At 52.4% G+C, this 23762-nt stretch overlaps 1 protein-coding gene across 3 annotated transcripts in view; it reads left to right on the forward strand.

Annotated features, from left to right (window-relative positions):
- The first annotated feature begins 21531 nt into the window (after positions 1–21531).
- Wnt4 (Wnt family member 4) overlaps positions 21532–23762 on the forward strand; it is a 20180-nt gene continuing 17949 nt past the window's right edge. Inside the window, exon 1 of one of the 3 annotated variants that reach the window (XM_021161074.2) lies at positions 21532–21665. Coding sequence is in view for 2 of the 3 variants with exons in the window: in XM_021161073.1 (XP_021016732.1) it covers positions 22420–22496 (77 nt within the window). In the remaining variant the exon portion in view is untranslated. Of the gene's footprint in view, positions 21666–22234; positions 22497–23762 lie in introns of those variants that run through there. The other 2 variants (XM_021161073.1, XM_029476480.1) reach the window with 2 other exon arrangements.

Genomic DNA, 23762 nt, shown 5'->3' on the forward strand with positions numbered 1-23762 from the left:
ACGCCCAACCCTAAGCCAGGAGCTGGAGTCACTGACATCTGCCTCCTCTGCACCACTCATCCTCATGTTATGTACTGAGAATGGCGAATGCCCCAGCTGTGTGATTTCGTGAATCGTTGCAGACACCCAGAGATAGCCCACTAGTCCCATTTTGTAGCTAAGGGCGGGCACACAGTAAGAGAACCTCAAGGCTTGTAGCATTGGAGTTAGGAGAGGCAGAGGATCGAAGCCAGGCTTCTCTGATCACCAAGATGTTATATCGTTTGACATCGGTTGCTTTTCTCATTGCTGTGACAAATTGCCCGACTTTTAACGCAACTTAATGGGGAGAAAATATTTTGGCTCATGGTTTAAGAGTGCACAGTCCATAATGCCAAGTTTGCAAGGTGGCTGGTCACGCAGCATCCAGCCAAGAAGCAGAGAGGGATGCATGAGCGAGATGTGCCAGTGCTCAGCCTGCCTTTCCTTTGTACCCAATCTCTGGAGCATGCCACTCAGACTGAGGGCCATTTTCCCCACCTCTGCCTCCCCAATCTAGAAACCCCCTCCCAGACATTGTCAGAGGCTTGTCTCCTAGGTGACTGATTCTGTCAAGCTGACACTATTAACCCACCTTGCTATTTTTTCTTATGTCACCAGCAGCCTGTGTGAGGCCCTGCAGGGATTTGGGCACTCTATTGTTATTATCATTATTATTATTATTATTATTATTATTATTATTATTTGCCAAAGTTCTGGCTGAGTATGCAGCCTATGCCAGCCATCCTGCTGTGCTCCAAGAAGCCGGGAGTCATTAGGAACTACGCCAACTTCTGTGGGGCTGGGGTCTAGGAACCTTATCTCATGGAAGTCCCCTGTGTTGCATGCACTGCCTCACGGTGCCCTGACAAGCTCCAGGGAGATGGACCCCAGATCTTTTATCTCTGTGGGATCCCCACGGGGTCAGTGGCATGGCAAGGCTGAGTCACTCCAGCTAACCCGGCTGGCTGGGCAGCTCCACCCTGCCTCGCCTTCTGGGGACTAACTAAGGCATTCCGCAACGTTTGATTACTGAGGAGGCCACTGTGCCCAGCCCAGGGGCACTGGGACTTCATGTCCAAAGGAGGGAGGCCAGCAGCGGGGGAACAGTAAGCAGGGAGAGCCTGCTGGAGAAGAACTGGGCTGTGGGAAGCAAAGGCTCAGAATGCAAGTTCCGCAGGATCAGGGCCACCTCCCACGGGTGCTCAGAGATTCACCTCTGAGGATGCCACACCCAGGAATTCCTGGCCCAGAGTCCCAAGCAAGCAAACTTATGCGACTCTCTGGGAGTCACTCCAACCCCAGGTTGGCACCCAAGTTATACCAGCAGCATGTGGCCCTCTTCAGGGCAGCTCAGCCTGACAGTCACTCTGCAGGTGCCCAACATCAAGGTGTCCATGGAAGCACCACCCTGTAGAGGCTAAGGAGCCAGGACCCCCACCTGCAGAGTCCTGGTTTGTCCTGAGACATGGGCACATATGCACACAGGTACACACAAACACATGCATGTTTGACATATACATGTTCACACATAGACACACTGTAGATGCAGTGTGCACATGTGCACACATACACACACCCAACCCCATGCCCCCTCCCCTCAGGGTGGCCCACCCTGCTGTCTTCCTCAGCCACCCTCCCCTCCCCCAAGCTTCTCTCTCACCTGGGTCCCTGAGTGTGAACCTGCAGGGACCCTCACAACTCAGTTGCCTAAGGGCAAGGAAACGGCTCCCTGGCCTCTCCAAACCTGACACTTCATTTCACGAAGAAGATACCTTCATGATGCCAAGAGCCAGCCTCCGCTGGGACAAATAGCACATGTGGACCAAAGGCTGAATTTAGAACCAATTTACTCGTGTGCTGTGTGAGCTGAGGTAAGGTGTCTGTGTCTGTCTGCCGAGGCCCCTGTATCCAGGGTTGCTAAATGAGAATAAATTGATAGCATAGGTTCAAGGCCAGCTTGGGAAACTTGGACCCCTTTCTAACCATAAAAAATTGTTTGTTTGTTTGTTTTTAAAAAAATAGGGTTGGAGGCCAACAAGATGGCTCGGTAGACAAGGTTTGGGTCACCAAACTTGAGTTTGATCCCAGGGAACACACTGACTTCTAAGAGTTGTCTCGGACCTCCACATGTGCACCATGGCTCAAGTTCACACACACACACACACACACACACCACCACCACCACCACCACCACCACCACCACCATCACCATCACCATAATAAAATACAATCTAGCCAGACAGTAGAATGTTTGCATAACACATACAGGGCAACCTCATAGCTTAACTCCCATTCCCACTGCATAGAGATCAGCCTAGGAAAACCACTTGGCACACCGAGTTTCCAGCTTACGCGTTGTCCTATTTCTGCTCACACTTTACTGTTTGCTGTGCTGTGCTGGGGACTCCTTCTCAGTACTACGGTCCCTCCTCGTTGGCATTCATTCCAGGAGCTACTGGTGACTCCGGCCACACTCAGGCTCCACATCTTGTCACTTAACTCTAGACTCCTCGGTGGACGAATTGCTCACTCTGAGGAGTCTCGTGATGAATCTACACACCCAATAGCAAGTACTGTGTCCAGTGCCTCAGGACTTAGTGGTCCCAGGTATTTCTACGCAGGGCCTTTCAAAAATGAATCTGCATTCACCTCTGGAAAATACATTTCCATGGGCCTACTATGCACTAGGCATTCTCTGTGATTTTTAGGAACAAAATCTGGCCTTAGTAATCTATGGTCCAATCGTCTGTCGCTTTACTTAGGGAGAAATCTCTTCAGGTGGCATGGAAATTTCCATTAGCAAGCCCTGTTTCTGTCCCTCGGCTGCCTCCTCAGCTGCCCGCTGCCCTTCTTCTTGAACCTGCTCTACGCGAAGCACGAGTACCTCTGCCTGCTCCGCCGTCCCCTTTGACTTAGGTCCTCTCCCACCACCAGGTTGTGAGGAAGCAGAGGTTACATCCTCATTCCCCATCAATCGCTCACATCTTTTAGCGGCAGCTTAGACAGAATGTCCTCCTGGAGGAAGCGCTCAGCCTCAGCAGCAAGTGGGTGACTCCTCTTTCTCCTGCCATGGAGTTTGTGGCCCATGCTGTCTACATAGCCCCTGGGGATTGGCTTCCACTGCTTTCCTGTGGGAAGGCAATGACTTGGGGCGGGCGCGGGGGGTGGGGGGGGAGGTGACTGTCCAGGCTCAACACTAATACTAAAAAAAAAAAAGATTGAATGGTGTGAAGTCAGTCTTCCAGTCTTCCTGGCTTTATAGTACTACCTACAGATCAGAAGTCTGGAAGCTTCCCTGAAAGCATTTCTCTTTCCCCACAATCTACCGGTTATCCCTCATGCAAACCTCACCAGGCTGCCCTGGCCATGGCTGCCCACTGACTTTTCTGGTTCCTGTGTAGCTCAGCCAGGGATCAACAACACCACCCCTCTGTTACAAGTCTTCAGTGGCTCCCTGATGCCATCAAGGAAACCCCAAGACTCCTGCTGCCACCTCCACAGAGGGCCCACGTGGGCTGAGCTGCCAGATGCTTGATCCTTCAGCTCTCTCCTCTCTCCTGGCCCCTGTGGCCAGCCTGGTGAGGCTCTGTTCCCCTGCTTAGGCACGCCCCCTGTCCTAAGCCGGTGTCTTAGTGAGGGTTCTGCTGCTGTGAACAGACACCATGACCAAAGCAACTCTTAAAAAGAACATTTAACACCATTGCATACACTAGCAAGCGTTTGCTGAAAGGACCCTGATATAGCTGTCTCTTGTGAGACTAGGCCGGGGCCTAGCAAACACAGAAGTGGATGCTCACAGTCAGCTATTGGATGGATCACAGGGGCCCCAATGGAGGAGCTAGAGAAAGTATCCAAGGAGCTAAAGAGATCTGCAACCCTGTAGGTGCAACAACATTATGAACTAACCAGTACCCCAGAGCTCTTGACTCTAGCTGCATATGTATCAAAAGATGGCCTAGTCAGCCATCACTGGAAAGAGAGGCCCATTGGACATGCAAACTTTATGTGCCCCAGTACAGGGGAACGCCAGGGCCAAAAAGTGGGAATGGGTGGATAGGGGAGTGGCGGGGAGGGTATGGGGGACTTTTGGGATAGCATTGGAAATGTAATTGAGGAAAATACGTAATAAAAAATATAAAAAAAAAATAACATTTTCCAATAAAAAAAAAAAGAACATTTAATTGGGGCTGGCTAATAGGTTCAGAGATTCGGCCCATTATCATCAGGGCAGGAACATGACAGCATCCAGGCAGGCATAGAACAGGAAGAACTGAGAGTTCTACATCTTCATCTGAAGGCTGCTAGGAGAATACTCACTTCCAGGCATCTAGGGTTAGGGTCTTATAGCCCACGCTCACAGTGACACACCTAGTCCAACAGGGCCACACCTAATGGTGCTACTCCCTGGGCCATAGATATACGGACCATCATAGCTAATGTCTCCAGCTTAGGTTTCTAGTCTCTGCCTGGAAGTCACATGAATCCTTCCTTACCTCGAGCATCAACTCAGACCTCCCATTTGCTGGTCTCACTACACTCTGGCCCTCTCCGAGACTTCCTCAGAGTAACTGTCTTCCTAGAGCATTCTTTAAAAGAAAGACAGATATTTGAATTTATTTTATGCATATGAGTATTTTGCTGAATGTGTCTGTGAACCATGTGTATGCAGTATGTGTGGAGACCAGAAGAGGACATTGGAACCCCTAGAACTGGAGTCACAGACGGTTGTGAGTCACTGTGGCTGCTGGGAAACAAACTGGGGTTCTCTACAAAAGCAGCACGTGCCTCCTAACCACTGAGTCACCTCTTCAGCCCTAGGGAAGTCACAGCCTTCCCTAAGCCCTTAGGTGGTAGAGGTGGGGCCTAGATGAAGACAGGACACACACATTAGTAGGAGAGTCAGTAGGGACGTGAGTTAGGGAAGCCATTGTCCCCACCACATGAAGAGGTCCAGATGAGAATGAAGAGAGAGAGAAGAGCCAGAAGTCAGCTAAGTCTGAAACTCTTCTGCTGGTGTTTCACCTGGCACCAGCCACGCCTGAAAGCCTTCGCAACTGGTGGCCTGCTGTGTCCTGCTGTGGCCAACTGTGTGTTTTATTCTGCTTCACTGGGACTAGGCTAAGACAAAACATCGAAGGGGACACATTTAACCTGCTGGAGACCCAAGCCAGTGAAGGGAGCACTCGAGTACTCCCTAGAGGTCCACCTGTGTGGTCAGGCAGGAGCACTGATTACTAAGAAGCTCCGAGCCAGGGCCAGAGAGATGGCTCAGTGGATAAAGTGCTTGCTTTGCAAGCCTGAGGACCTGAGTCCAATCCTCAGAACCCACGTTAAAAAGCCAGGTGTGAGACGAGGATGTGACTCAGCTGGTAGAGCATCGGCCTAGCACATGCAGTTCCCTGTGCTCAGTTCCCCAGCATCGTATAAACCATGGCACAAGGCTATAATCCCAGAACTTGGGAGGTGGAGGCAGGGGGGACATCAGAAATTCAAGGTCATCCTTGACCATGGAAAGTTTAAGGCCAGGCTGGGCTGCCTAAAGCCCTGTTCAAAAAATGGAGTGGAGTGGAGTGGAGTGGAGTGGAGTGGAGTGGAGTGGAGTGGAGTGGAGTGGAGTGGAGTGGAGTGGAGGAGAGGTGAGGGGAAGGGAGGGGATGGGATGGGGAAGGGAGGCGTGGTGCAGGGTTGTAATCTCAGAGCTGGAGACATGAAGAGCAGGGAGATACCTGGGGCTCACTGAGCAGCCTGCCTAACAAATTCCAGGCCAGTGAGAGACCACTTCAGATAGGTAGGTAGATAGATAGATAGATAGATAGATAGATAGATAGATAGATAGATAGATAGATAGATAGATAGATAGGATGTCCTCTGGGCTATACACACACACACTCACTTACACACACACACACACAATCACACACACTCTCACATACTCACACACATACATGCACACAGATACACTCACACAGACACACACACTCACGCACATTCACACACAACTCACACACTCACATACACACTCACACACACGCTCACACTCATATACACTCTCACACACATGCACACTCACACAATACACCCACACACACACTCACACACATGTACACTCATACACACACATACACCCCCACACACACATTCACACATGTACACTCATACACACACACACACAATCACACACACAGACATGCACACTCACACACACTCACACACATACACTCGCACACACACACACACATTCTCACACACTCTCACAATGCACACTCACTCACACACATGCACACTCACACACACACAGACATACACACACGCACCCGGCTTGATTCTTTCTTGCTCAGGATGCCATGAAATAGATGGACCACAGCAAACCTCCACCACATCCCTTTGCCTGGATCCTCTTCCTGGGAGGGGATACTAGCAGCCCTCCCAAGGGTAGGCAGCTTCTGGAACAACCGGCCCCTCCTAGGCCGCAATTCCCGGCTCTACCCACTATTGGAACCTGAGGTCTCCAGTTTCCTTCCTTGCTTCCTAGAATATTCCAGAAAAAACCCATCACCCCCCGGGGGCACACCCAAGTCACCAAGGTGACTGTTTACCCTCTGCCCTTAGAAACCATCTCCAGTGGTGGCACAGCTGCTACACACAGCCACCCTCTGCCCACAGCCCAGCCACACAGGCAAAGGTGCTTCCTGCTGGTATTGGCATCTACCAGGCCGGGTTTCCGACCTTTCCAGCCACTTCTGTCTACCCTGATCCCCATGGCTGTGCTTCTTACCTGTGGGCCTGGCTGGGAGCCAAGCGTAGCCACAGTCAAAACTCATTCCTCCATCATCTCAGCCATGCATTGGCCAAGACACCAACAGACATCCAGACCTAGAACAAAGCCCTGGGCTCTGGGCTCAGAGAAACATGCAACCAAATCCTACCTTCTCTGGCAGCTGGGTGACCTCAGGTAAGTTGCTTCACCTCCCTAGGCCTCAATGTTCCGCAGATAGTATTAAGATACGTGCTTCTCTGCCCTGGGCTGTTGTTCTAAGGAGAGCGATGTTGTGCCCAGACCTGATTGCATCCTCCATGGCTAGAGGACTCACCTTGTCCTGAGGGGACCCCGAGACCCATTTCTGACACCCCACACCCCACTGGGTTGGAAGACCTTGCTTCACGTAGGACTACATCCCTCTCTGAGGAACAGCCACCTGCTTGAACAAGAGCAGGGGATTTGCCCTGTCACTACACTGGTAGAGCGAGCAGCCCTTGGCTAATTGCTCCCGTTTATTTGATGGGGCCCTGGGATGCCCAGTGTGGCTATGACTCTTAACATATTCTAAGTCCCTTGATACTGCTGGTGAATGTCCTCGTGGCCACTATCCTCCCATGTGACCCATCCCCGCTTTCTTAGGGACAAGCTCCCTCCCCCTTAGCTGTACCTGCTACTGGAATTGGCCTCTGATTACACATGTGCTCATTTGCTGGGAATTGGGTCCAGTGGTCTATGGCATGTCACATTTCTACTCTAGGAGTCCTAAAATAATAATATGTGACACAAACCTCAGATACAGGAGGAACGAGCGTGGAAACTGAGGCTAGGAAAATGAGCCTATGTCATGCTTTGGTGACAGGCTCCTCCCACCTTGAGATAGCCCACACCAGAAAAGACTCCCAGACACAGGTTAGAATGTAGAGCTTTTGGGAAGATTTCATTCAGACAGTCCTGTGGACTCTGCGTATTATTTGAGGGCCCAGAGAGTGGGTGGGCTTGCTCTGTCTACCACAGGAGGATGGATTTTAGCTCCCTTGTGCTATAATCCACCATGTGAAGATGTGGTGGAGGGCCGCATCCCAGGCCACCACCAGAAGCCTGAACTCCTGCTCCTTAGACACAGCCATTCTCAGCAACTTTGTCATAGCCGCATAAACAGACTGAGACTCAGGAAGTAACATGCCTGTCTTCTCCCAGCCCGGCCCTGGCCTGTTGCTATCTAACGTGCAGTCTGGAATCCCAGGGGAAGGCAGGGAGAGGCAGAGCCAAGGCTGGGCCCTAGAATCAAGACAAGGGCACCAAGAAGACGCCAGTTGTGGCCTGTCCTCTCATACCATGCAAGAAAGGTTCTGTATGTGGCCCTCTCCCCCATCCTTCATGGGAAAGCTCTGTCCTCACCCCAAGGCTACTTCTGATCCCGCAGGCTCTGCCCTGCTTAGCGGAGCCCACCTGAGAGAATGGGTCCAGAATGAGGCCAGCAGGGACGGGAGTGGTATGTACCAGAGACACTGGTGACATCCTCTGCCCCAGAGGGGATCCAAGGCCAAGTTGAAGGCCTGGCCTGCTCAGATCTAGGATGGTGGCAAATCACTTGGTCTCTATCCTCAGAACACGAGCAGAGATAGCGGGCCTTAAAAAGAGAATTGCCCTGTTCCAGATGTCCATGGAAGGGAGACAGCTCTGGCTAGCTGGGAAGGGCACAGAGGATCTACCCTCTCATGCCCAACTGAAGGCTTCTCAGGATCCTCTTGGCACCATCGATTGTCCCCAATTCACACTCAGAGCTCTTCCCTGGTCCCGCCATGGTCTGGATCCCTATAGCCAGCCCTGCTTCCTAGAAGATGGCTCCAGTCTGTCTTGCAGGTCCCTCTGGGTCAGAATCTGAGATGCCTAAGCACCCCAAAGCACCTTTAACAAGTGCCTCAGGGCACTCCAGGGCTCCTTGAAGTTTGGAAACCACTGTGAAAAGGGACCTTATTCCTGTTCTAATCCAGTGTCATCATTCATCATGGGGGGCGGTCAGAATTTACAAATTACTGTGCCTGTAATAGGACAAGAAGACAGGACAGAGTCATCAATCAAGGAAGACATCTTGGAAGAGGTGAAGTCTGGGTGGAGAGCCGAAGGAGTCAGTTGCAGAACTAACCATTTGGTAACACTGCCTCCTTCTGTCTCACAAGGACCTGACTCTGAGGGGCCTGGATGAGTGGGAACAAGGACAGAAAGGCCCAGCTTCCTCTGTCGTGGAGGGAAGTGGCTGCTGAGACAGCCACATGTCAACAGACCTGTTCGCCCCAGAGTCGCTCTGGAAACCTGCAGTCAGCTGCAACTTTGCTTAAGGCTGAGCTCCAGCCCCCAGGAGCCCAAAATGGCTGAACAAACTTCAAGCATCACCGGGGGGGGGGGGGCGGCTGGCGACAAGTTCAAGGCCAGAGAGTGTTTCTACAAGGTCAAACCACAACAGGAAGGCACACGAATAGTTTGTGGGGCTCCTGGCACAGCACAAGGTGCCAGCAAGCAACCCAGAGGCTTAGTCTAGCGTATGGCCGGGCAAGCTTGACTTGTGCCCTGCCTCGGCCATGAGCTGCCACACCTGAGGGGTCACCATCTTGCTTCCTCTTCATCTCTGAGGAAAGCTGTGCTCTTGGTCTCTGTTCTCATTTTATTCTGTGGCTGTGACCTAAAGGAACATGGGAGAGGAAAGACCTTCTTTGGCTTAACATTCATTGTCCCAGGGAAGCCAAGGCAGGCACACGAAGCATCATGGTCACAGCCAGGAGTAGGGGGACTAATGCAGCCATGCTGCCTGCTTACTACTATGGATGCTTGGCTAGCTTTCTTCACCACTCTTGTTTGTTTGTTTGTTTGTTTGTTTTTCGAGACAGGGTTTCTCTGTGTAGCCCTGGCTGTCCTGGAACTCACTCTGTAGACCAGGCTGGCCTCAAACTCAGAAATCTGCCTGCCTCTGCCTCCCAAGTGCTGGGATTAAAAGCGTGTACCACCATGCCCAGCTTCTTTCTTCACTCTTAAACAGCCAAGGGTCCAGCCTGTGTCCTGGTGTTGCTCATATTCAGAGTGAGTTTTTCCTTCTCCATTAGCCATTAAGACAATCTTCTATATACATTCCCACAGGCCAGTCTAGATAATCCCTCAACTGGGGTGTGATATATACAATACCAAAGCCACTCTGAGCTCTGGAGGTACTGACCTTGGCTCCCCAGTACTGGGGCACATCTCTAGGTTAACGAACCCTTGTGAGGCCTTCTGTGGATGAAGATACACAGATACACAGACTGGGGCGAGGGGGCATTCGGGGAATTTACTTCCCAGGGCCACTGCTGGCAAATTCCCATGATGCCCTAGTCTCTCAGGAAAAGCACAGCTTTGCCTCTGTGTTTACAGGCCAGCCTTGGTGACAAGGACCTGTGAGGCCACATTAGCCCCTGAAGGGGGAGGGGCCCAGCCAGGCCTACTGTGCCCCTGAGTCACACTCACCTTGCAGACCCAATCCAATTTGGCTGCCCTACAGTAGCTCTCCCACATTTTAGATGAGAGACCGCACTAGGCCACACAGCTCCTCAGAGATCTCAAGACAGCAAAGCCCTAAGTGTTCACCGGCACCCAGCCCTCTGCCCACGTGACACTTCCCTGGCTCGTCTCGGGTGTGGGCATTAAGGCTCTCGGAGGGAGCAGGTCTGGTCTAAGACCCACAGCCCCACAGCAGCCCAGGGGCTGTCTCCAGCATCTACTCCACCCTAAGGTCTAGAAGGGGCAGCCACAGCCTGACCACCTCCACACCTCAGAAGTGCCTGGTGCCTGCACCTTGACCTCCAGGCCCAGGTTCCAGGCCAGCCCATCAGGGGCTGTGAGCTGTGACCCTGCAGAAAAGCTGCCCTGCCCCCATCTAAGTCCCCCAAGCAGGCAGGCCAGCCAGCCACAGACAGCCCCGCGCAGGCAGCCGCCCGCCTTGGCTATTTTTTCCTCCTCACTTTGCATCATCCTAGCTTCCAAAATAAACTTCCCCCAAACCGGTGGAGCTCCTTCTGGACTGGGAGCCCTCTGTGAGAGCCCCCTTCAGCCCCTGCCCCCACCTCGACCCAGGCAGAGCCACCAAACCCAGCCTGGCCCCCTCGGCTGCCTCTGGCCTTGATTTAGAAGCAGCTGCTCCTGCCCCGACTGGTTTCTGACACCCCAGTGCCGGGGTGTCTGCATCTGTGGGGACGCCCAGCTGGGCATCTGTGGACAGGAGTCCTGGCTGCAGGCTGAGGATGCAGGCCCCACCTCCATCTGACCACACATGAATGCGCGTGCCTGTGTGTACACGCGCACACACACACACACACACAAGGCCTCCTCCAGGGTTTTCCTTGTGTTAGTGAGGTGAGGCTTCATCCTTCTCTTAGCTCCCATCCTGGTCCCTGATGCCTTGTCCAGCTCCATCATGTGACTCCCACCTCCTCATTTGTCCGCCACCATCCTCAGCCCCTCTCTATCCGCAGACCCATCCCACCACCTCACCAACAAACCTGGGGAGTTCTCTTCCCTCCCTCAGCCTAGAAATGGGATCTCAACTTTCTCCAAACTAACCTGCCCAATCCCTCAGTCTGAGACGCAAGTGTCACCTCTTCCAGGAAGTCCTCCTAACCAGCACAGGAAAACAAGTGATCTAAGCCAGCCTACCTTCTAGCTCAAAAGCCAAGGGGAGCTCAGAGGTCACAAGGCAGCATGGGACAGGGCCATCATCCCACAGGCTCCTCTCTGGCCCCGGCTGGGATTCCACAGACACAAGACAAACGGCCATCCCATCCAACAGGATGGTGATCCTTCACCCAGGGCCCAAGAGGGCCATCAGTCCCTCCTCCTGACTCAGAGGCCAAGGACATTGATTCACTGATGAATCAAAGAATTTCATTCAAGAATTAAAACTGCAGCTCAATGTTTGATCTTGCGAGCTATCGGCTGCTCAGACCAGACATTCAAAAAACCATTTATCTCCTCTGAGGACTTTTCAAAAGGGGAGATGAAAGCAGAGCCATTGGTCCCCAGGCATGTATCTATTCCTGTTTGAAAAGAGCCTAGGTTGGCAACATGGCTCAGTGGGTAATGGTGTTTGCTGCCAGATCTTCTGGCCTGACCTTGACCCCCGCTGACCCATGCGGTAGAAGGAGAGAACTGACTATGGAAAGTTGTCTGCTGACCTCTCCATTACACACACACACTCAGGAGGCAAAGAGGCAAGTGGCTCTCTGAGTTCAAGGCCTGACTGCCAGCCACACAGCCCTTAAGGAACACGCTAGAGCCAGTCTCCAAGCTCACTAACCACAGGGCCTTTGCATGTGCTTCTACATATAAGGCTGCTACCAGAAACTGTCTCCATCACTACTTCCTTGTCTAGATAGGTGGCTTTCAGCCATAAGCCAATCAGACTGCGCCGTACAGTCTGGCTCAGGAATGACTGAGAAAGCTTAGTCCTCCATGGAACACATTAGCAGCCCATTTTCTTTAAGAGACTAAGAAAAGCAAGGACTGGGGAGGTGACTCATTCAGCCAAGGTGCTTGTATTCATTTGTGAAGACCGCAGCTTCGCCCCTAGCACCCACATAAAAGCAGCTCGCACCAGAACCTCAATGCTGAGAGGCTGAGGCAGGCGGCGCCCATCCAGGTTCAAGGAGACCCTGTCTCAAATAGCAGAGTGGAGAGGGACTGGAGTCAGCTAAGAGCAACCGGGCACATCTGTGGCAAGCTGCCGCTCACAACGTGAACTTGGCAGAGAGGCTCCTCTACAAGTTAGACTTTTCTTGAAGACTCCAGGCTGTGGCTCCCAAGGCTGTCTATGTCCCTCTGGGTAGTCACTACAGGCTGGCTTTCCCTGATTTCTTTCCCTAAAGCAAATGTGAATTTGAGTTCACATCGGCCACACAGGCCATGGATGTGAACACATCCTACATGTTCTGCCATGTTTTAAAAAAGGTGAGTTTGACAGGTCACTTGTCCCCATGAATCATTTCTTCCTAGGTGAAGTCCCACCAAACACAGCTGTCCTAACAGCAACCTAAAGGACAATCATCCCGTACACACAGGACATAGCCCTGGAGGAGTCTGCGCCCCACAATGCCCCTCTACTGCCCCAAGGGGTGGTGTTCTGGGTCTCACTAGCCATCTTCAGAGTCTCAGCAGCAGGCTTACCTGCTTCACACAGCCGCCTTCTAGAAGGCAAGAATGAGCCGTCAGTTGACTCCCTGCCCCAGCAAGGGGATGGAGCCCACGGGGATTGGCATCCAGGATTTGATGCAGTCTGGTGGACAAAAGGAAGGCACCCCTCCTAGAGAGGTTCACACCTGGACTGCAGGCTAGGGCACTGGGTGAGACCCCACACGTGACAGATGAGGTGCATAGGGTGACCCCAGGCTAACGTGAACACCCTGACCTCCAAGAGCTTCCCAGCCTTGGCCTGTGGGAGGAGTGCCCAGGAGAAGTATCGAAAAAAATATTCTTTGTTTATAGCCATGACCATCACTTAGCCTGCAGGACCAAGGATCCTGTGACCCTGAGTTAGTTGGCTCGCTTTTCTCGCATGGCAGGGTTACATAGCCATCTGAGAGGCAGCGCCCTGGTGTAAAATCCAGAAGGCAAATACGGAATGCCCTGGGTGGTGAGAGCCAATCGGAAATGTGACCAAACAGCAAAAGATATCATCATGCATGCATTGAATCTATGTAATAGAACAAAAACTTGAAATTCAAAAACACTTTCTCATGAGTTCATATTTCATTGGCCACAAAATTATCAGTGAACTTTGAAAATCTGAGTTAGGGAGACAGCTACTTGGGAGTGTGCTTAGCTAGCACACACAGAACCCTGGGTTAGTCTCCAACACCTCATGAACTGGGAATGATGGTACACATATGTAAAGGCAGGAGGATTAGAAGTTCAAGGTTGTTCTTGGCTACACAGAGGCCAGCCTGGGCTACATGACACCCTGTCTCTAAATAAACATTAGTTGGTAAACCCAGCTCTATCTAAAAATCTGAAGAAGGTGATGCTAAAGCCGTAAAAAAATTAGAACATACACAGGGGACACGGAAGGAGGACATGCTAGCCAACATCACAGCAAGCATCTAGAGCAGGGACCCTCAGGTCAACTAGCAATCTGTAGCCATCGAGGGTATAAAACAGCCCTAGACAGGTGGAGGGAGGGACCCTGATCTTGCCTAGGAAAAACTAAGACCCATAGCAAGCTCATGTGGTGTGCAGGAGGACCCAAGTTCAAAGCCAGACTAGGTTATAAAGTGAGATCATAGCAGGGGGGGGGGGGATATACATAGCCAGCAAATGTCACTGTCATTGTGTCTCTTGTCTGAGTCCTGATAAGACCGTCATCTGTTAAAAGGTGTTTTTGCAGCTACTTAGGGTGTCTGATAAGTGCGGCGGCCTATATTCCCATGAGCACATACAGGCTTCTGGAATGGTGGTACCTACCCATTCCTATAGTATGGCATAAATATCCTCACCACAGTTTCAAGGCATCACCATGCTCTCACTGAAGCGGAACTTCGAGAAGAAGCCCAGCACAGACAGGTCTAAGCTGCCAGAGCTTGTTCCGGCAGCCGCTGGTTCTGAAGATGTACAAGAGAGACAGCAAGAGGTTTGGCAGGTATTATGAAATAACCACCCAAGGTTACCTTTAATATTTTTAATGATGTGTATGTGGGCCCCAGCCAAGGTTTTTAAAACTAGAGGAGAGGCTCAAGGATGCTCGGCAGTTAAGGACATGCAACCTCTGCAGACTCTTCAGTGCTCACATAGGGTGGCTCAAACCACCTCTAACTCCAGTTCCAGAACCATCTGGGGCCTCCAACCTCCATGGATGTTTACACTGATGTCTACATACACATGGGGCGTGGGCACACACACACAACCACAAAGAGGGGAGGGAGGAAGAGAGGGAGAGGGAGTTTAAAACAAAGTCAGTCTTTAAGAAATGACATAAGGGCTGGTGAGATGGCTCAGTGGGTAAGAGCACCCGACTGCTCTTCCAAAGGTCCGGAGTTCAAATCCCAGCAACCACATGGTGGCTCACAACCATCCGTAACGAGATCTGACTCCCTCTTCTGGAGTGTCTGAAGACAGCTACAGTGTACTATATAATCAATAAATAAATCTTTAAAAAAAAAAAAAAAGAAATGACATAAAGCTTAGGTGAGGTAACCAGGTGTGTTACCTGGTTACAACACTTGGTTGGGAAACTAAGGCAGAAAGACCTCTGTGAGCTGGAGGCTAGCCTGGGCTACATGGTGAGCTCCAAGACAATCTAGGCTACAGAGGCAGACCTTGTCTCAAAATAAAAGTTACCAAAAACTAGAATGATCAACTGATGGTGGTGGCGCACACCTTTAATCCCAGCACTCGGGAGACAAAGACAGGCGAATTTCTGAGTTCATGGCCAGCCTGGTCTACAGAGTGAGTTCCAGGACAGCCAGGGCTACACAGAGAAACCCTGTCTCAAAACAACAACAACGACAAGCATAATGAAGCCTTGATCACTCTTGTTTGGATGATTGCCATGTATGTTTGATTTACAAATGTTCTTTTCTATTGCCTGTATTTAAATACCCTCATACTAAGAAATTTAGAGCCATAACCATCTCACGTATGCATAGGAGGGAAGCTTCCACTCTCGGGATTCTTGTCATGCACGCTGACTCCTCGACTTGTGGAACCTCACTTCCTCTATGGTGAGAGAGGAAAAGGAAGAAAACCACGTAGAGTGCAGTCAAAGAGTGCGGTCCTCAGGGGGTCCTACCCGAGATTCTTCCTGGTTATATGACCCTGTGCCAGCAGAGACATCATCTGGAGCCTGATTGGACATTGTTTGGGTACCACCTGCCAAGACATGGTTGGTGTTGGGCAACTCTCCCCAACTCTGAGCCATGGTTTCCTGGTTAGTGGCCGGAAGTTATTGTCAGTTTCTTCTGAAGGTTGAAGGTCGAGTTGGCCCAGCTTCTGCTCTGGGAACTGACATTTGAGGGAATAATGGTCCCGAGGGGCCTGTTAGGGATTGAAGGACTAGGGATGGAGCTCTGTTGTAGACCTAGCATGTGCAAGGCTCTGGGGATGGAGCTCTGTTGCAAACCTAGCATGTGCAGATCTTGAGGATAGAGCCCTATTGTAGACCTAGTATATGCAAGGCCCAAGGTTTGACCTATCAGCTCAAGAAAAGTAGTCCCTGTGTTAGGAACACAACACTTCTCCCCAAACAGAGAGTCCTAGGTTGACAAATGTCCCCCCCACCTTTTTTTTCAAGAGAAATTGAAGTTATAGGACCCTTAAAAAACTTTCCATCTTGAGACGCTATCAGCAAATATGAGTGTCTAAAAGAAACTGAGCCAAACTCCCCCTGCGAACCAGGTGTGACCTATATGTGACCATGAAACAGACAAGGAGATGGCATTCGGGGAAGCTGTATTCACTGCCCCACCCCCCAAAGCCTGGCCTGGGGCTCCAAAGACTTCACCCAGGCAGCCTCACTGGACCCCACCACAGCACTTAGGACAGATAAAGAAACTGAGGCACACACACTATACACAAGACCCCCTGAGGACCAGGGGCCAGGCCAAGACCAAATGCAAGTCTCCCCCAAGAACCTGCTGCTCAGGTTTTTAGCATCTCGAGGTTCAAGGGCCATTAGGGTACAAATTCGAGGTAGAGGGAAGAGCACTTGCCCAGGGCCGGACAGTGTGAATGAGGCTGACTGACCAGGTCTTTCATCCCTGTCCTGGTTGGGGACCCAGGCTGGATAACTTTGAATGGTGCTGCTGTGCGGTCCACCCAGCTCCACCCTGGGCAGCGGAGCCACAGAACAGGAGCAGCTCCCCTCCTCCCACCTCCTTGAATGCATGCACAGACACGAGAGTGTTCTTGCCCCAAGCTCAGGCCTTTACTTTCTCCACTTCAAAAATGCTTGAAATTAGGCTAAACCCCCAGGTGCCAGCCTACAGACGCTTGCTCCATTATCAGGTGCCTCCAGGACTGGGCTGGAGACGGATCCAAGCACAGGGTTTGGAGCCCTTCCCCGGGAGCTGGAGATAATGCCCACACAAGGCACGTGATTCTCTATGACTAAAACCTGGCTGACAGCTCCGTGGGCAAAGCGCCCACCTCAAAAGCAGGAGGGCCTGAGCTTGGACCTCCAGTGCCCACAGAGAAGCTGGACACGGTGTTTCGTGTCTGTCTGTAATCTCAGCACTGAGGAGGCAGAAGCAGGCGGAGTTCATTGTTAGGTCATCTAGCCAAATCTATGAGCTCCTAGCTCATGAGAAACTCTGTCTCAAAAATAAGGAATAGAGTGACAAAGATACCTGACCTGTGATCTGCACACACACACTACATACACATACTACACACACACACACACTACACACACACACTACACACACACACACACTACACACATACACTACACCCACATTACACACACACACACACACACACACACACACACACACACACACACCTGGTGCTGAAGGGTGGGCTCAGGGATAAAGCATTAGTCTGGACCCTGAGTCGGTACTGAAAACAATAATAAAATTAAATTTAAACCTGGTTCTCTTCTTCGGTGAGTTTTAATAGTAAGGCTTAAAGGAAAGAAAGAAAGCCACTCTGAAAATGGACCACTCGGCTTGGTCTTGTGCTGAGTGCTCCTAGGGCTGTAACCTCAGGAGACGAGAGCAAGTCCACTGACAACCTGGGCAACTCATACAAAAGGGCAGATTGGAGAGGAGGTGGAGTTGTTTAGTGCGTGTTGTTCTTCCAGACGACCCATGTTCCGTCCCTAGCACCCATCCACATCAGATAGCTTATAACTAACTGTTTGTAACTCCAGCCCAAGGAAATCGAACACCTCTGGCCTCAACCGGCACCAGCACTCATGTGCCATACCCACACACAGAAACACACACACACAATTAAAAATAAAATCAAACTTAAAAAAAAAATATATATATAAGGCCAGAGCTATTACTGTGAGACAGAACACTTGTCCGGCTTGCACAAAGCCCTTGGGTCAATCTTATAAAAAAATAAGTAAATAATGTTGGGAGGTGGTGTCTCGGGCTTTGAATCTCAAGACTTAGGAGACAGAGGCAGGTGGATCTCTGTGAGTTCAAGGCCAGCCTGGGCTGCATAGAGAAACCCTGTCTCAAAAGACAAACAAACAAACAAACAAAAGTGCACACATTTAAATGGACCATGTGGCAACCAGAAAGTAAGGAAGAGTTTGTGTCCTGTTATATGTAGGGCACTCAAAGCTCTGGGCATAGAGAGGAACTACAGAGTCAACTAGCAACATCTCGGGCCTCGAAAACTAGAAACTTCCAGAAAAAGCCTACACCTATCCCACACACATGCCCCGGCCAGCCTTTCCTCTCTAGACTGAGATAGACTAAAGCTCACATATGGACCAGGACATCAAAGCTGTTCTGAACTCTGTCTGTCACACTTGCTGGCCATGCAATGTGACAAGCCAAGCTTTTCCCATGCATCCAACAGAAATGGAAGTCATAGTTCCTGGGCTGTTGGTCTGTCTTAAAGAGACCTGGAACAGGGCTTCATCCGCTATAGCTATTACTAACTAACAGCATCCATCTCCAGCTGCTGGACCTAGAATGAAAGTCAGTACAGGGCTGCGGCTGGGGCTGGAGCTGCAGCTTAGGGGTAGAACACTTTCCAGGTGTGTGCAGGGTCCTGGGTTTGATCTGCAACTCCGCCAAGCACACAGATGCATAAGCCCTTGGCTGTGGCCCCTCTGATTGTGAGAACTCGGCCAGTCTCAGTCAGTAACGTTCTTGCTTTGCCAGTGTTTATGCCCACAACTTTGTTCTGTTCTGTTTTGGTTTGGTTTGGTTTGGTTTGGTTTGGTTTGGTTTGGTTTGGTTTGGTTTGGTTAAAAACCAAGCATATGACACACAACTGAAATCTCAGCGCTGGGAAGGCAGAGTCAGGGGGCTCCCTGGGGCTCATTAGCCTGGCAATCTAGTCTCGTTGACAAACTTCCAGACAATAAATACCCTTGTCTCAAAAAATAAAATAGATGACATTTCTGAGGGAGCACACTCTAAGTCTTTCTCTGCTCTCCTCATGTGCACACACACACACACACACACACATACGTGCACATATATGTGCATGCACACACATACACAAAGAGCTATTGAGGCCTGGGGGCAGGGTAGCTCAGTGGTGGAGCACTTGTCCAGAATGCGTGAGGCCCTGAGCTCCTTCCCCAGTACCACTGTTAAACAAACAAAAACTTCGTGGAGGCAAAGCCCTTGGGACAATGGCTGCCTGTGATACTGAAGAGCAAGTGGCCATTGAACGTTTTAACTAGTTTGTGTTTATATCTTCATGGTTGAGCAGATCTTGAAAGTTAGGAGAGCACACTTCCTCAAAGAGATTTTCCCAGTCAGCTTTCCACTGACTCACGAGAGGCCCTCCCCTCCCTTATCACAGATCAGGGCGAGCCTCCTGGGCTTTGGCCCCTGCACCCTCCTCTCTTAAGGAAGCTCTTTCTAGCACATGAGCTTCACTTACCCCACTGCTCTGGGTGGGATGTCTAGCCCAAGGAAGAGGAGGGGGGTCAGGGAATGTCACTGGAAGTCTCCAGTAGGTTCAAACCCAAATCTCTGACTGCCCAGGGTCACCACTCTGTGTTGCTTCCCCCTCTGTAAAGTGGGGGAATTAACTGTAGTCACTCTGGAATCTGTATTGCAGGGCTTCCATAGAAAACATAGGCAGAGACCGCAGAACAATACAAGTCTGCCTGGCTCCGCCCTGGTTTATGCCTGATCTCTCAGCAAACCTGATTGGGGTCCCCCTATCTCCAATTTTAAATGTTATGATGTGCAGGCCCACAAGACGGCTCATTGGTAAAGGCACTTGCTGCCAAGCCTGGCGACCTGAGTTTGATCCCGGAACAGAATGGTAGACAGAGAGAACTGACTGTTACAAGCTGACCTACAGGAGTGCACCGTGGCACACATGCGCACGCACGCACACACACACACACACCAATAAATAAATAATGGGTAAGGAAGATGGCTCAGCCATTAAGATTGTACAGTGCTCTAGCAGAGAACCTAAATTCAATTCCCAGCACCAAAAGTGGGCAGATTACAACCACCTATAATCTCGATCCCAGGGAGACAGGATGCCTCTTGTCCCTTTGGGTACCTACCTTACTTGTACATATCCATATAGAGGTATATAATTTTAAAATAAAACTGAAATAAATAAACATTAATATTTTTCAAGATTAGTTATAGAACATCAGTAAGAGAAGCCCATATAACATAAATGTCTCGATTTGGAAAGGGGCTGTAATAGGCACCCTAAACTAATAGCCTACTGTTGTTTAAATTATTTATTATCTTCACTATACTGGATCTACATGGTGGCTCAAAATAGCTTAGTAATTCTGTACCACGCTTAAACCTAAGAGTGGCCCTGCCCTGAACATCCCACAGTCTGGCCTTTCTCTAGCTCACTGACTCTGAACACAGAGAGAGAGATGATCATGGGGCCAAGGGGATGTGGTCATCTGGAGCCTGTGTCCCCTCCCTGGGTCTCACTCTGGAGATCCAGGCCCTTAGACTTCCTTGCCCAGGTGACTCTTACTAACTTCTAGGATAGGTGCATCTCTCTTGCGGATCCAAGCTGAGCAGACTGGAGTGGCTACACACTGGTGTGTCTGGCCCTAAGGCTGAGGAATGGCCGAGACTGCACAGCTTTCAAATGGGTGGAGGGCTGGGGTGAAGAGGGATCGGGAGACCAAGTTTGTCTATACAAGCTGAGATGTGTGCATGTGTGCACAAAAGAATCCGTAAAGGGCAGGAAAGGCTGAAGTGGGGAAAGGTGAGAGTCAGGACCAGGCACCAGGGTCACTCTCTGTGCACTTCATTGCTGCACCATACATATTCGGGACTCAGGCATTGTGAGATGCTCACACTCAGACCAGCTCTGCATGTTATTATGAAAGCGTGGTTTTTTGAGAGCTGGCTAGGACATATTTTATTCCTCGTTTTGTTAGCTTGATTTATCACCTGCAAATATTTAGACATGTGGTACATGAACTCACATCTGCACTTTTGCCGGGGCTCCACGAATCCCTACCACCTTCTGCTCAGCCTCCGTGCCAAAGTCTCTCCTGGGTTAACCCAGACAACTGGTGTCAAACGTGGCCATGGCGGGGGTGGGCAGCCAAACTCACACAGAGAAAACAGTTGGTTCTGGAAGGGCAGAGACCAGGTCATTTTCTCTCCTCCTTGCTTTTAGTGAGATGGAGTAGGGTCTCTGGGCTTTTGGTTCCCTGTTTAGACGGAGTTCCTCTAGCTCAGTGGGATGTAGCCTCAGGTAGGGCCAGAGGAGTCTGGGCTCCATCAGTGACCTGGAGAGGGTGTGGCCCAGCCACGGCAAGTAACTATTAACACGGAATTAAGCTTCAGCACCAGCCAGGCATGGGTTTTTAAGCAATATCTCCACTCCATTCATTCACTCCACAAATGTGTCACCCACCCACTCTGTGCCAGACACCAAGCTAAGGGTTGAATCTGCCTGGCGTGGGAGAAGTAATAAAAGAAGTGAACAGAAACCCAAGCAGACAGCAAAGATTGGTTCCTGTGCTAAAAGGAACCCTCCATAGCCTTCCAGTTCCTAAGCAGAAGGTCTACACAGAAAGGAGAGGGGTTCGCTCAAAACCTCGCTGCCTGGAGCGTGCCAGAACCCAGGGCGATCCAGAAGCGAGGTTTCGAATTCCCGGAGTCTCAGGCCACTGTCCCAAGCTGCCCGAAGTAGAGAGGCCCCTGTCCAGCTCCGGGAAGGCTGGAGGGAGGTGAGTGCTAGGGAGGGGCCGGACCGCAGAACGCGGGGGCCTGAGGGCGGGGAGGGGTCCAGCGGGGACAGCCGGGCGGCACCCCAGCCTGGTGCGCCCTGAGCGCGAGCGACTGGGTGCGCGCGAGTGGCAGCCGCTCTCGCTCCGGTGGCTCCACCGGGGTCGGCCGGGGATCCCGGCTCCCAGGCGCCGGCGGGGGGCCGCGGGGCGCGGCCAGGGCGGCGCTGCAGTGCCCGCAGCGGCGGGCTGGGGGAGCTGTGCCCGCCCGTCCCTAAGGCCCCGGGCGGGGACCCAGCAGCTGGGTCGCCGCGCCTCTAGCTCGGCCCAACTGGGCGGCGTGCGGCCAAGCGTGCCTGCAGCAGCGGGGCTGAGGCTCCGAGCGCGTCCGGGCGCCGGGCCGGGGAGGCCCCCCAGGAGAAGCCCAGTCCCGCGGGCTCAGGACCGCCCCCGTGGGGGGGGGGTTGTCCCGCGCCGCTGGACCCGCCCAGGTAACCCCATCCTCGGCCCGCCCCCGGCCCGCCCCGCCGGCCGCCCGCCCGCCTCCGCCGCCACCGCCGCATCCCGGCTCTGGGGCGGCGCTGACAGTCGGGTCCGCCGGGCAGCGGGCGCAGCAGCGGGCGGCGCGGCCGGCTGCTCGGAGGCTGAGCCCCGCCGCGCGCCCCGGCCCGGCGCCCCAGCCCGTCCGCGCGGCGCCCACCTGCCGCCCCGACGGGAGCCTTTCGGCCGCTGCCCTGGGCTGGGCGCGCACGGCACCATGAGCCCCCGTTCGTGTCTGCGGTCCCTGCGACTTCTCGTCTTCGCCGTGTTCTCGGCCGCCGCGAGCAACTGGCTGTAAGTCGGGCCGGGGACCGGGCGGGCGGGGCGGGTCCCGGGGCCACAGGCGCAGGGGGCTCCCGGCAGGTGTCTCAGCCGTGGGACCCGAGGATCGCGCTCCCGCCGGTTCCTCCTGCGGGCCACCACCACTGTCCGGTCTTCCCTCTGGAGGTCCCGGGACCCCTGCTGCCCCAGTCCGGCTCGGGGCAGCAGGGCTAGCAGTGCGTCTGCACCGGGAGGCTGCTTTGGGTGCTCGAGGGCGCGCGGGGGTGTGAGCGCGGGGCGGTGGCCCGGGAACGGAGCGAGGCGCAAACCGGCGGGCTGACAGGTCTCCGAGGGAAAGCGTCCCGAGCATAATAGCAGGTTAACCGCGAGGAGTCTGGGCGCGAGCTCCTCGCGCTGCGCTGCGCTGCGCCGCGCCGCGCTGCGGGCTGAGCTGGAGGCGTGCAGAGACCTGTTTCTGCTTGGGGGGCGGGAGCCAAACATAGAAGTCGAGGACCGGGGCGCCGAGCCTCTGAGAGCCCGCAGGCTGGCTCTGGCTGCTCCTCGCTGTTCCTTGAGGCAGGAAGAAACTTCTCCCAACCTTTAATAAAGAAGGCGACAACCCCCATTCACCTCTAAAGGTCTGGCCTAAGAAGGAAGGGGGTGGTAACCACTGGTGACCTGTGTGTCTCTCCCTGACTGGGTCTGCGCTCTGGAGGATCCCTGGGAAGGCGAGCTAAGGAGCTAGTGACTAAGAGAACAAGGAACCAGCCTTTAGACTCCTTCATCCCTCCTAAGTGACACTTCCTATGGCCCAGGCTTAACCCTGGCCCCAACTTCTCCTGCCCAGAGCTCTGCAGCCTTCCACTGTGGGCAGCCAGTGGGGAGCCAAGCTCCTGTATTGATCTGAAAAGCATGAGGTGGGAAGGGGGGATAGCCAACAGTGTAGCTGGGGTTTCCATGGAGACAGTGGGAAAGGAAAAATTCTCTCTGCATCAAGACCAAAGAACAAATATCTCCCATGAAATTGCCCTGAGTGTCCAATGGCTGTTGCTATGAGGTCATTGTGGCCAGCCAGGGCCCTGGAGACTGGAAAGGAGTGTGTTCGTTGGGGTCAGAGCCACCCAGAGCTTGGGAGACTGAGGTGATGTGGAATTCTCCCAGCTGTTCCTAGAGCTCGCGATTCCTCTGAGGCCCAAAGTGGCTGCATTGTTTTTCCTGGATTCTTAATTTGATTAACACTTCAGGGGCAGTGGCAGAGAGGACAGAAACCAGGGCACAACTACTCTCCCCTCCCCCCCC

The sequence above is a fragment of the Mus caroli genome, chromosome 4 (assembly GCF_900094665.2).
Source record: "Mus caroli chromosome 4, CAROLI_EIJ_v1.1, whole genome shotgun sequence".
Classification (NCBI taxonomy): Eukaryota; Metazoa; Chordata; class Mammalia; order Rodentia; family Muridae; genus Mus; species Mus caroli.